Source organism: Pelecanus crispus, chromosome 12 (assembly GCF_030463565.1).
Source record: "Pelecanus crispus isolate bPelCri1 chromosome 12, bPelCri1.pri, whole genome shotgun sequence".
NCBI classification, from domain to species: Eukaryota; Metazoa; Chordata; class Aves; order Pelecaniformes; family Pelecanidae; genus Pelecanus; species Pelecanus crispus.
Genome location: NC_134654.1, coordinates 16,278,916 through 16,291,540, shown reverse-complemented (window position 1 = coordinate 16,291,540; position 12,625 = coordinate 16,278,916). Strand labels below are relative to the sequence as shown.

General features: G+C 45.2%; 1 protein-coding gene across 1 annotated transcript in view; it reads right to left on the bottom strand.

Annotated features, from left to right (window-relative positions):
* Positions 1-1,817: 1,817 nt before the first annotated feature.
* Positions 1,818-12,625, bottom strand: part of DNAH9 (dynein axonemal heavy chain 9) — a 228,024-nt gene continuing 217,216 nt past the window's right edge. Inside the window, exons 68-69 of the mRNA XM_075720144.1 lie at positions 7,777-8,166; positions 1,818-2,045 (exon numbers count right to left, since the gene is read on the bottom strand). Of these exons, the coding sequence (XP_075576259.1) occupies positions 1,818-2,045; positions 7,777-8,166 (618 nt within the window). The remainder of the gene's footprint in view (positions 2,046-7,776; positions 8,167-12,625) is intronic.

The following is a 12,625-nucleotide window of genomic DNA, read 5'->3' as shown; positions in this document are numbered from 1 at the left end:
CATGGATGCACTGCCCTTGCCAAACCACTACTCTTTCCTGCCTACTGGTGTGCAAGGACTCTTGTAATGCTGAGCTTCAAATTCAGCTGGGAAGCATAATTTCTAACCTGGAGGTAGACCCTTCTGCCATGGTTGCAGTGGCCGTACCACAGGCTGATCAAGCCCAGCTCACCTCATTTAAGAAGTCTAGAAGGCAAACATCTTGGTCTGAGCCACTCACTCCATTTCATCCCATTGAGCACAGGGAAATGAGAGCCAGATCTGCAGGATGAGGTGGAAGGACCAAGTCCCTCATGAAGTATCAGGGCAGCTTGAGGTAACTCACTCAGACCTGCAGGTCTTCCCAGGCTGTGACCTCCCACCCTGTGAACCCCACGGCTTCCTGGAAACAGGATCCTGGAAGTTTCAATGCTACCATGTAGGCAGTGGGAACAGAGTTGGCTCGCGATCCTCCCCTTTCCCCAGCTGATGCTAAACACCTGAGCACATTCAGGGCCAACTCCGGTGAGTGGGGACCTTTTAAGACGAGGCAGTGTTTGTAGGTCACAGTCCCTGCTGGAGACCTGAGTCTGGCTGGGAGATTGTAACCTGGCATTGGGTGGTGGGAAAGTTTGGGGGTGGTCATCTGTGCTAATTCCACTGAGACCAAATCCTCTGCATATCTGCCATCTTCCCCTTCCCTCCTACACAGCGTCCTTGCTGACACACAGGCTGATACCTGCAATGAGCTCAGAGATGGCAGTGAACCACACAGATGAAAAACCCATGGCTGTTTGCATGCTGAGGACCAGGAGGATACTGTGCACTGTGTAAGGAGGAGAAACAGCAAATATTAGACACAGGCAAAGTCCTGTGCTATGCAATGAAGCACTGCAGATGGAACAGAGAGCATGGCACAGCTCCATTTCCCCAGGCAACCTTACTTCTCACATTTCCTAGCTCCCAAGTGTTCAGCTTCTGCAGTCCAGAGCAATGCTCTGTGTGTCTGGCTCATTAAGATAATGCACACCCCAGTCATGCCTCTGTGCTTTCTGCTCTAGAAACACATCAGTTCTCACCCACTGCATTTATAAGTGCAACTATCCAAACGGTTGTGTTTGTCCCACATGACCCTGCATGCACTCTCCATACAGTGTGTAAACATGTGATATAGGCCTCCACGCAATTTTTAAAGACTAGTCCAGGAATAATGATTTTTATTAGTAAATTTCTATCATTATGAAATATTCTTAAATAATCCCTGTGCTACATTTTACTGTTGATTACATTAAGCACATTGGATATTAACACCATTTTTAGTGTTTCTAAAATTTACAGGAATATTAGCAAGAAACAGTTAATATCCACAACACCTGCTGGTCCCCCAACTTTTGACATTACACATATGACAAAGAAATGCTCATGTATAGAAAAGAACCAGGTCTAAAGAATTTCACAGGTCACTGAACTATCTAAGGATATTGGAAAAGGCCACTGACTTTAAAACTACTTTGAATCACAAAAGAGAAATAAACATTAAATTCAGATTTGAGCTTAGCACTCTCTGGGTGTGGAAGATGTGGCTGTGGGTTGGGATCTTCCAGTGCTCCAGTGCAGCAGTGTAGGAATTAGAGGACATTGATTTACAGCAGCCAAGAATCTGGTCCATGCATCCTGGACTCTTTGCACATCTGTCACCTTCTTGCAGGCTCTATTTAGGCCAAGTGCCCAATACTCAGAGAGATGGAGCTTGGCTTCAACCTCAGGATATTATCTTTTTTAATTGTCTGAGAAAGACATTGTTAAGGATTTGCAAATGATATGTTTTGCTGGTGAGCCTAGATCTGTAGCAGCAATGCCACACCAGCGAGCACCCACTTGGAAGGATTTTCTCTAGTTTTAAGGTTAAAAGTCCACACATAAGTTGGTCCTCTTTGGCGTGTTTTGTATACAGGACATGGGTACATACTATGGACGTCTTGTTTGTCATCAGGAATGGCTTTGATGAAAATGACAGGCATGGCTGGGGTTAGTTCCTTAAGCCTGGCATCTGTGATTATGCTGGTCTACAAAGGAAAGAAGACAAAGACTTAGTTAGATTTCCAAGATATCCATCAGCTGTACCCCAATACTTATGATCCTCTGTAATGTTTATACAAGCCGGACTTATTGGGCAAGTACGAGCACCTTTCCTGAGATCAAGGGGGTGGATGAGTCTACTTGAGGTAAGGAGTATCTGGATCAAGCACCCATCCTATTTCATCAGAAGCCTCCATCAGGCATAGCTTATTCCAAGGGATGTGCACAGATGCCTGCTCTCACCAGATGCCCAAACCTACACACACATGAGTTGGACTTTGCAGGGCAACAATGTTCCTGGCTGCGTCCAGCCACATCATCCTCATGCTGCTCTTAGTCAAGGTTTTGCCAGGCCAGAACTACTTCATGGGAAGCATTGCTTGTGCTAGGACCAATTGTGGACACCTGAAAAAGGCCAGGATGGAGAACAATGCTCACCTGAGAAGAGTCTAAAAGGCACCAAGTAAGTCTCCAACCACACCACCAAAATTTGAGCATCACCTGGGATACAGTTGTCTGTGCAATGAATGCACTCAATGTTTTGTGTGGCCCCAAAAGGTACCACAGCCTTGTTTCCACTCTCACAGGTGCTCACACCAACAAGAGGGATTCAGAAGGACTATTCATGAGGGAATATTATCATTAAATAACAAGTCCACATTATCCTCTTCAAAGAAATGTTCTTGCTCAGCAGGCTGCCTGACCCAAGAGAAGGATGGTATGCTGTCAAGGCATGAAATTAATGGCTTGTTTCTCTAACTTGGGTCTCTCTGGCAACTTCTGTTTCTCTTTCTGACAATAAAATGCCCTACATATCAATCAATTTCCAGGAAAGCCTGCAAAATTGCTTATGGAAGCTAGAGAGACCAAATGAAAACAAATACAGAAATGGAAATAAGACTTCTCAGTACTAAAGAAACTGCCTCTCACTGCATCTTAGCTTCACATATCATTATTGTTTCAAATGCTCTCAGATAAGACTTGTGGGATGAGATTCAACCTCTCTAGTAGTTTATTTAGTTCTGCAAATGAATGAAGAAAAATAATCCCTCTTGCGACACACCTCAGTTTAATTGTACTAATGCCATCTGTCATACTAACCTGTGATAAATCCAACTCTGATTTAGAATTTTCTATTTCCAACATGCTGAACAAACACTAAATAATTCTTATAATACCTTGCAAAGAAGCTATTTATCAAGTATTATGCGCTCTTTTTAAATCCACATCTTTCATTTCTGAGGCTGGATTTTGATCAGATGTCTTTTTTTACTGTTGACAATTCTTCAAATCAAATTTCCAAGATATATTCTACCTATTTCTGGGTTAACAAGAGCTGAAATCTTCCTGAGATATCTCTGTGGAACATATCATTGTGTTATGTCTGGGCTGATTTGCATTTGCATTCTTTATCACTCTCATCATCAGAAATTAATTCTACTCCGAAAGCAATTTTCCCTAACTACTGGCACAGCACACCAGGTAAAAAGCCATTGTTCTGTGCTGAGAAAGCTCAGGCCTCAGATCCTAAAGAATTCTTGACTTCTGGTTGTCCTGGCTTCTCAACAGACAATTTGAAGAGTGGACATATTATGCTGCCCCATATTGATGGGTCCAAAGACACAAAACAGCTGTCACAAGCCAGGGATGCTAATAGATGGGCCCAAATACATATGCAGTAAGTCAATATCCCCTCCCACTCAACTGCATTTTGAGGTGTTACTAGCACAGATGCACGTGCACCACAGCTAATTTAGGGTCAGTTCGCTTAAAGACCTTCAGCATGGCTTGGTTGTCTTTCAGACAGAGTTGCCTCTGTTTGCAGGGAAGCGGGGCTAGTGATCTGACCAGCAGTGTAGCCAGCAGGGAACATCATGCCAAGGTGGTCCAGAGATTGCTGGGGTTAGTGGCTTTCAGCTGGACATGGGGAACAAGAAAAAGAGCCATCCATGGAGCACACAGTCAAGAAGGCCTAATGATGTGCTGTCCAGTAAAGCCAAATGAGAGAGGAATTTTTATCACTGAGTAGTTTAAGAGTCAAAATACAGATGGAAAATGGTTTGCCTAGTTATTAATTTTTCAAAACAACCATAAATAAGAGACTAGCTGTTCATAGCACAATTTGCAAGTGTCCCCTCCATGGCTGCATTAAGTTTATCACTGGAGACCTCAGCTTGAGCCACATCCTACTCTCGCTCTCATAGCTCACAAATACATGGGTGTTACTGACAGTTTACATCTGCAGGAAAAAGCTTCATACGATGTCTTAGCTCACCCCTCTGGGAAAAATTTCAATCTCTGATGCATGAGATATGATGTACCAGATGCCTCTGCAGAAGAATGCTGCAAGCAGTGACGTTTGGGACTGTAGCACCAGAACTGGGCTGTGCCAGGGCTGGGTTGCACACTGGGTGTTGTTTTCATCTGCATCTGCTGCTGGGAGCATCTCAGATAAAAATGAGTGGTGTGCAGCTGTTGCCAAAGATATCGAGCTACTTGAACCGTCAAATGTGACTGTTCCTTGACACATAGATCTGCCCTTCTGAGCCTCTCTACTGGTTTAAGACTGTCACTTTACACAGGACTAGCTTGAAAAAGTACACAGAAACCATAGCTGGTGTGGCTTGAAGAAGGCACAATACCCTCAGCGTTAAGCCACTGCTCAGCACGCTTTGCAGTGACTGTACATCTCTTTCAAGGACAAGGCGGTGTGCTGTCTATGCCTGGCAAAGCTTCATGCAGCACATGTGGTACAAAACCCACCTCTCCCCTTGGCCAGTAGCAGGGCACATACTTGGCATCAAACTCTTCATTGCTGGGAGCAAGAAAGCCAGGAATCAGTCAGCAATCTCCCATGGCTTGAGATAAAATGTCTTATACTGTCACCAGTCAAACTATCTCTCAGTGAGTCCCACTGACTTTAACAGTGCTGCAGCAACAGTTCATTTCGACCCAAAACAACCTGCTTGGTTTAATTTAGTCTAATAGCTGCCTGCTATTTTGTAATGAATGTTTTATAAATTTAAGATACCCAAGGGCAAAGATAAATGTTTAAATAAATAGAAAAATTTGAGTAGCAGAACATAGAGGGACTTTTTCCTTTTTTGGAGTCACAATCTAAATGTGAAATATTCTTTTAAAAGTTGACATGTTCCCCAGAGGAGTTCTTCTAAACATGACCTGCCATTCTTATCAGAGGATTAATTTGGAAGGAGTATACAACCCAAAAGAACTGTGCACCTGTTTTAAAAATGTTGCACCTGTTAATATATACTGGTGCTCACTGGATTACAGGTAAAATGAATAGTTCCACTAGGTAGAAATGATATTTCAGTGTGAGCAGCAACATATGAAAATATTCTCTTCCTTTCTGAAATAAATTGAAGCATGATACCCAGAGATTATGAATGGTTCTATAAATGTAATTGCTCAGTATCTTTCAATCACAAGGAAAATGTAAACAGAAAACCACATTTACTAAAGTCTATGTGGTCTCTGAAGACAAACCTCATTGCTGAATGCTATCACCCATACAAGTTACTGGAGGGAGGCAGAAGGGAGAAGTCATGTGTTTCCCAAAGGATTTCTGGCTTTGCACCACCAAAACCAAAACTTTTCACTCTTCACTTCCATTACCACTTGGGGATGGGTAAAACCTAGGCAGAACTCAGCCATTTTGACCATTATATTTTCTAGTAATGGTGGTAATGACGGTAAAGGAAAACATAACACCAGTCACTGGAATCTGTTTTTAATGGAGTATTCAATATGCAAGACCAGGAATTTTTTAAAACTTTCACCATACTTTTGTGTCCAGCTGATTTGTATCAGCTTAAAATGTCAGTTTTTGAGAGTAAGTGAAATCCAGTGCTCCCTGTAGTAAGGGGCTGTGATCTCCAAGAGCTGCAAGGAGTTTTGTAAGGCAGCCACACCAAAGGCTTAGACAAGGGAATAGGCAGGGAACTGTTAGGACCAGGGCCTGAGAAATAGACTGGGGTAGTCTCTGTTCTGCTACTGTGACTTCTGCTATTAGCAGAGCTAAAACCAGCAAAGCAGGATATCTGACCTTATACCCACATGACATCTCTACTGCAACCTTTTGACAGAGCCTTTGCCAATGATCCTGACTGCCTGTGGCTTTCCAGACCCAATGTGCATGTCAACCCATTTCCAGAGAGGAAAATGGAGCCTTGGATATCCCAAGGATTTGTGATAAAATCCACTGGATGCCATCAGTCAGTGAAAATTCAAAGCTTTGCCTAATTTCCTATCCTTCATGGAAAACTATTTCAAAGAGGGAGCAGCAAAGTAAGTAGAGATTATTAGATCTGAATTGCAATGTCAGGCTGGGATATGGTATATAACAGGCATGGCATCTCTCCTCAGCTTCCTACCACCAAGCCTCACAACAGATAAAGGAGGATCTTTAAGGTTAAGACTCTAAAGAGCAGCCTCTGAAATAAAAGTCTCTTCTTGCGAGGGGGTAAATTTGACACAGATAAGTAAGTTCTGGGTGACTCACTTTGATCAGCCTTCACTCCTTCACAGATCACTGGCAGCGGGAGCATTGCACTGGCTGCCCAGAGTAAGAGCTGCATGAATCACCCTGTCATTTAATTCTCACATGCAGCACAAATTGGGAGTCATGGTACAACAGGCCAGGCAACTCAGACGACCAAGCCTAGTGGGGATTTGTTAGGCTCTCACTCTGCAGATTGCACTCCTAACAGCTGACAACTCTCATAAGGAATTACAGGGACAGTTGTGCTCCGCTGGGATGCTGGTCTGAGGTGCACTGCAAGAGGAGTGCTGACAGCTGTACGGGCAGGAAATAGCAAGTGTACATGTTTCCCTTCAGCTGCCTGATTGAAGGGTATGGTTCTCACCTTCGCTGCCCTGAGGCTGGCTACGCTACAACTGAAAGGTATGGGGCCACATCCAGAAGGGAAAACAAGAAGAGCAAGGGCCACCCACACTGTCTGTTTGTCCAGGATCAGCCTACCTGCTCCTTGCTGAGTCATCAGCTGAGTCTGCATTGAACATACAGGTTAGACTTTTGTGCAAGCTTTATTTGCCACCCTAAATGGATGGCTAAAGGTTGCAATTAATTTTTGGCCACAAGCTCTATCTATGAAGATGACATCCGGCAGCACCCGGCAGTGGAAGGACAGTGGTCTGGATTTGGCATATCCCACCCATTCAGTTCTGGGGTCATGTAGGAAATCAGAGTCCCCTCCTTTCTCCTCACTGCTGCTAAACAGGTGACAATAATGACAATGCAGAAGTCTGCCATGTAACTTTTGGAGGCAGCAGTGAAATCACAACCATGCAAAACTGCAGGGACAATACAGCCCTGAGGAGACCCCATGTTTTCTATCTGTAGTAACACCGACCACAGTTTAGTCAATGTACACTGAGGTTGAGATTCACCTTGTAAAAACTAGATGTATCAATCCAAGTTGGCCACCCTGACCTCCCTTCACAGACATGAAACAGACAGCTCCAAGGGATGATTTATCTGACTACCTTGGATACCCACTCTAGGTTGCAGAGGAGAGGTCCATCTTTCACATCTTTGCATTCCTGAAGAGGCAGCTCAAAAGGCTATTTTAGATGAGTGCCTGTCTGGGCTGAGAAGTTCCCCAAAGTACAGTACCAAGCAATAAGGGCATAACATCCATGGCTTCTCTCTCAACACAAGAGCCTTAGTGAGCTTACCTGTGCATCCCAGCGTGCACCCTCCATGAACAAACCATGGACATATGCTCCTTCCCGAGGACAACTGGCAAAATCTTCTCTGTTCTTTTTTGTCACATCGCACTGCAAGGTCATCTTGTCCAAAGGCCACTCATTCTTTCGGGCTGTGGACTGCATGATGGCTGTCAGGAAAGACTGAGGATTGAAGAATCCAGCAAGCCACACTGCAGAAGGTAAGGAAAAGTCTCCTGTCCAGGCCTCCAGCTCCTTGATGCGAGTGAGGAGGTCAGCAAACCATGTGCCCAGGCTGGCTGTGGAAGGGTAAGCCCTCTTTGTCCAGGACTCAGGCACTGTGTCCAAGAAGAGGGCATTCTGCAGGTTCTCCATGTCACTTGTCATGGTCAGTTCTCCCTGAGTGAGAAACAGTATAATTAGCACTGAAAACATTTAACCTGAACAAAGCCTGCTTCAAAGCAGAGGCTGAGCTAGGAAGTGCGGAAGAGCATAACAACCTACAAGTGTTCACATACTGTGAATTTCTTCATGAGTTTTGAGTTTTCATTAACACCTTCTATTGCATATTCCTGCACCCTCATCTTCCCTACTGTAAAAATACTACTTGGAGGAAAAGATGTGTAACATAGTTACAGCGAGCATGGGTGTCCCTCAGTTGTCCCCGTGTTGTTTCTGTTTTCTCTCTTTGACTGAAGGGGAGATTTTCAGAGGTGCAAAGCTGTTCTCACACTGCCAGGGCAGGATACTGGATTTTCTAATGATCTACTCCAAAACTGTCCAAAACTGTCCAAATGTTTGTTATTTCAAGTCCTATCTCCTTCCTCTCCTCCACTTCCCCTCACTCCCCTCATCCTTTACTACTTTGCAGTGCAAATCTTGCTTTTTGACTTCACATGTTGTCTGCAAATGAAATCACAGTTTCATTCACAGCAGGGAACCACACAACATATTAATATATGATTCAGCCAAGTGAGATACAAAGGGAGGTTTGGCTTTTCTTCTTTTCCTTTATCCAGCAATAAATAATTTTTAAAGCTTTTATAAACCTGTATCAGTTTTGCCCAGGCAGGAGAAGAGCTGGAACATCACTGCATGGCCAAAAAGGGCTTCTGTACAGCAATAACAGCATCCCTCTTGAACTTCTGATACTCTGCAGAGGGTGCCCAGTGTCTCCTAGTATAAAATTAACAAAATTCCTGATGTATCCAGCTGAAATAACATTAAATCTAAGCAAGAGATGCCTGGATGGTACCATTGCTGAAAGGAAAGCTAAGAGAAGCCCTTAAGAGATGCAGCAGTTTGTGCAGGAGGTTGTGCAGAGGGGCATACCGATGGGGCTCACAAACTCTGCTGAGGGCAGCATATACTTGCTTAGCAATGGTGGTGACATGCCATGGGGCATTCTCCCCAGCACCATCTGGAGCAACTGTCCCTGGCACAGCAGAGGCCTCAGCTTGGACCAAGCTCCTGAGGGAGGCTGCAGCTCATCATGTCTAGGACTGCAGGCAGTGCATGGAGCCTCTCACTGAGCCTGGGGCTGGGAGACTGTCTCCTTGCTTGTAGGAGATGTGCATTGGTGGAGAACCTGTGCCACCAAGTAAAGGATCTGCAGAAGGAGGCCAGCAAACTGTTTAGCATCAGAGCTGATAAGAAAGAGATGAACTGGATCTTCTCTGAGACCCTGCAGATACAAGGAGCCTCAACTCCCAACAGTATCGAAGGAAGGCAGGCGGAGTCTGTGCCTATCTGCTTGGGAAGGGGAGACTCCCATGATGGCGAAGGCTGGAAGCTTGTGACTAGCACCAACAGGAGCAAGGATTCTGTTCCCCCTGCAGATCTGCAGCTACAGAATAAGTTCAGTGCCCAGGTAGGACACAAGCGGTTGGGAACTCGGCCCATCGCAGTATCCATGCTGATGGAGTGTGAGCCATGCAGCAGCACAGGAGAGATCAGTGAGTGACAGTATGTCCTGGTTTCAGCTGGGATAGAGTTAATTTTCTTCCTAGTAGCTGGCATAGTGCTGTGGTTTGGATTTAGTAGGAGAAGAATGTTGACAACACACTGATGGTTTAGCTGTTGCTAAGTACTGATTATGCTAGTCAAGGACTTTGCAGCTTCCCATGCTCTGCCAGGTGCACAAGAAACTGGGAGGGGGCACAGCCAGAATAGTTGATCCAAACTGACCAAAGGGCTATTCCATACCATATGACGTCATGCTCAGTATATAAACTGGGGAGCAGCGATCGCTGCTCGGGAACTGTCTGGGTATTGGTTGGCGGGTGGTGAGCAATTGCACTGTGCATCACTTGCTTTGTATATTATTATTATCATTATTATATTGTTACTATTATCTTTACTATTTTACTTTATTTCAATTATTAAACTGTTCTTATCTCAATGCAGGAGTGTTTCTCTTACTCCTCCGATTCTCTCCCCATCCCATCAGGGCAGGGGGAGTGAGCGAGTGGCTGCATGGTGCTTAGTTGCTGGCTGGGGCTAAACCACGACACAGTAGTAGGTGACTCCCTGCTGCAGAGCATGGAGGCCCCCACCTGCCAACCTGTCTTGCTGTCTGGGGACATTTACTGCATGCTGGGAGCTTGGACCCAGGACACTGTGGAAAGACTGATGAGGTTTGTCCAGCCTTCAGACTGTTACCCCCTTACACTCTTCCACAAGGCCACCAATGATACCCAAAGATGGGTGTTCTACCATTCAGATGGACATGGACAGGCTGGAGAATTCAGCTGAGCGGAACCTCATGAAGATCAACAGAGGGGAAATGCCGAGTCTCACACCTGAGGAGTAATAATCCCATGCACCAGTACACACTGGGGATCAACTGCCTGGAAAGCAGTTGCAAGAAAGGACCTAGGAGTCCTGGTGGACAACAAGCTGACCGTGAGTCAGCAATGTGCCCCTACAGCAAAGGCCACCAGCGTACTGGGATGCATTAGGAGAAGCATTGCCAGCAGGTTAATGGCAGCACTCTGCTCAGCACTGGTGAGGCCACATCTGGCATGCTGGGTCCAGCGCTGGGATTGTTGAGCCTCAAGAAGAGATGGCTCAGGGAGGATCTTTTCAGTATCTGTAAATATCTGATGGTAGGAAGTAAAGAAGATAGAGCCAGGCTCTTCTCAGTGGTGTCCAGTGACAGGACAAGAGGCAATGGGAACATCTTAAAACACAGGACACTTTTTTACTGTGAGTGTGGTTGAACATTGGAACAGATTACCCAGCGAGGCTGTGGAGTCTCCACCCTTGGAAATTTTGAAAACCCAGTGGGGTGTCTTCCTGGGCAACCTGCTCTACACCTCACCCTGCTTTGACCATGGTGTTGAACTAGACCATCTTCAGAACAACTAATCTGTGTTCTGTGACACTCAAGCCAAGCAGTCTGCAAAGACAAAACCTTGCAAATGCAGGCTCAGCTTCTACATGTACATAATGCCCTTCACAATTTAAATCTTTGCATGCCCCATGCTGAGCTAGAGGCGTACAACACACCATAGCAGTTTGGAGACCTATAGTTAATGCTGATCACTGGTTTCCATTATAAACACTTGCATTTGTCCCCTTATCATTTTTCCAAAATTTATGAGACTTACAATTTCTCTTTGCCTCAGGCTGAGTGTTTTTGGAAAGATTAACTGAAATCAGTTGAGCCGTTGCTGAGAACAAGGGCAAGGGAATTGGGTCAGTCTATTCACATTAAAAAATTCCAACTGTTCTTTCACAGGACTTCAGTGCTTCCAGCCATGAGGTCAGCAGAGGTGCCCTTTACTGGAGCCACAAAAGTCTATGAAGCTTTAGCAGAAGTTTAAATCCACTTGAAGCAACCCCAACGTGTTTAGCAATACTTGTCAGAGTCCATCAGCTAAAGATCTTTGCAGTTTATTCCTATGCTGACCATACCCCATGGAGTTCTGATCTGGAGATCACACTGACAAGACACAGTAGGACAAGATCACAGCTAGACACCCAACCAGCCCATGGGAGAGCCATAACGAGTGCCCTTGTTGATGGCCCATGCTGCATCTAGCACTAACAAGTGGAAGTGGGCTCAGTGCTGAGTGATCAAGACTTAGGGCAAACAAGCATGCCGACACTCTTGGGTTAGCAAGCACTTTCTGAAAGGAAGTACACTGCAAAGAGACCAGAGACTCACGAGCTTGGAAGACAACTTGTCGTCGGAATAGGAATTCTCTGAGCTAACCACACTGTTGCAAATGCAACATTCAGAGCTGCTGGATGACAGCTAAAACAAAGGGCTTGAATGCACATCTACCCAACACACCGTGTCTTATCAAAGGGAGGAAGGGTGTCAGCTGAATTCAGGCACTGGAAATGTCCACTCTAGCACTTCTGGCTTTTTAGCAACACTTATCTTCCCATCCTGCCTCTCTCCCTTCCCTCCCCCCTGCCCCCCCCCGCCAAAAATTTCTAAATATCCACAATAAAATTCATTTTGTCTGGCAATAAGCTAGGAGAGTACTTCAAGGGGATGAGTCTCCCCAGTACCCACCGATTCTGAGGGCACTTTTGTACTGTCCCCATGCCTGGAAGCCACTGCAGCCCTGGGATCCCCATTCACTGTTTTCCCCCAGACATCTATGGTTTCCCATGCAGAAATCACCTCCCTGGGTAATGTTCATCTCTCAGCAGGATGGACTGGTACAAGGCATTAATAAACCTCTGCTCCAAAGATGACCTGTTAAAAGTAATAAGCTTTTAAAGGCAGCAACCATCTGAACTTGGTGGGTTTTCCCATGGAGAACAGATTTCTGGTGGACAGAGAATATCACATGTACAAAGGTTTCAAGATGGTTTTTGTTTTAACACTCTTTAAGCTAAA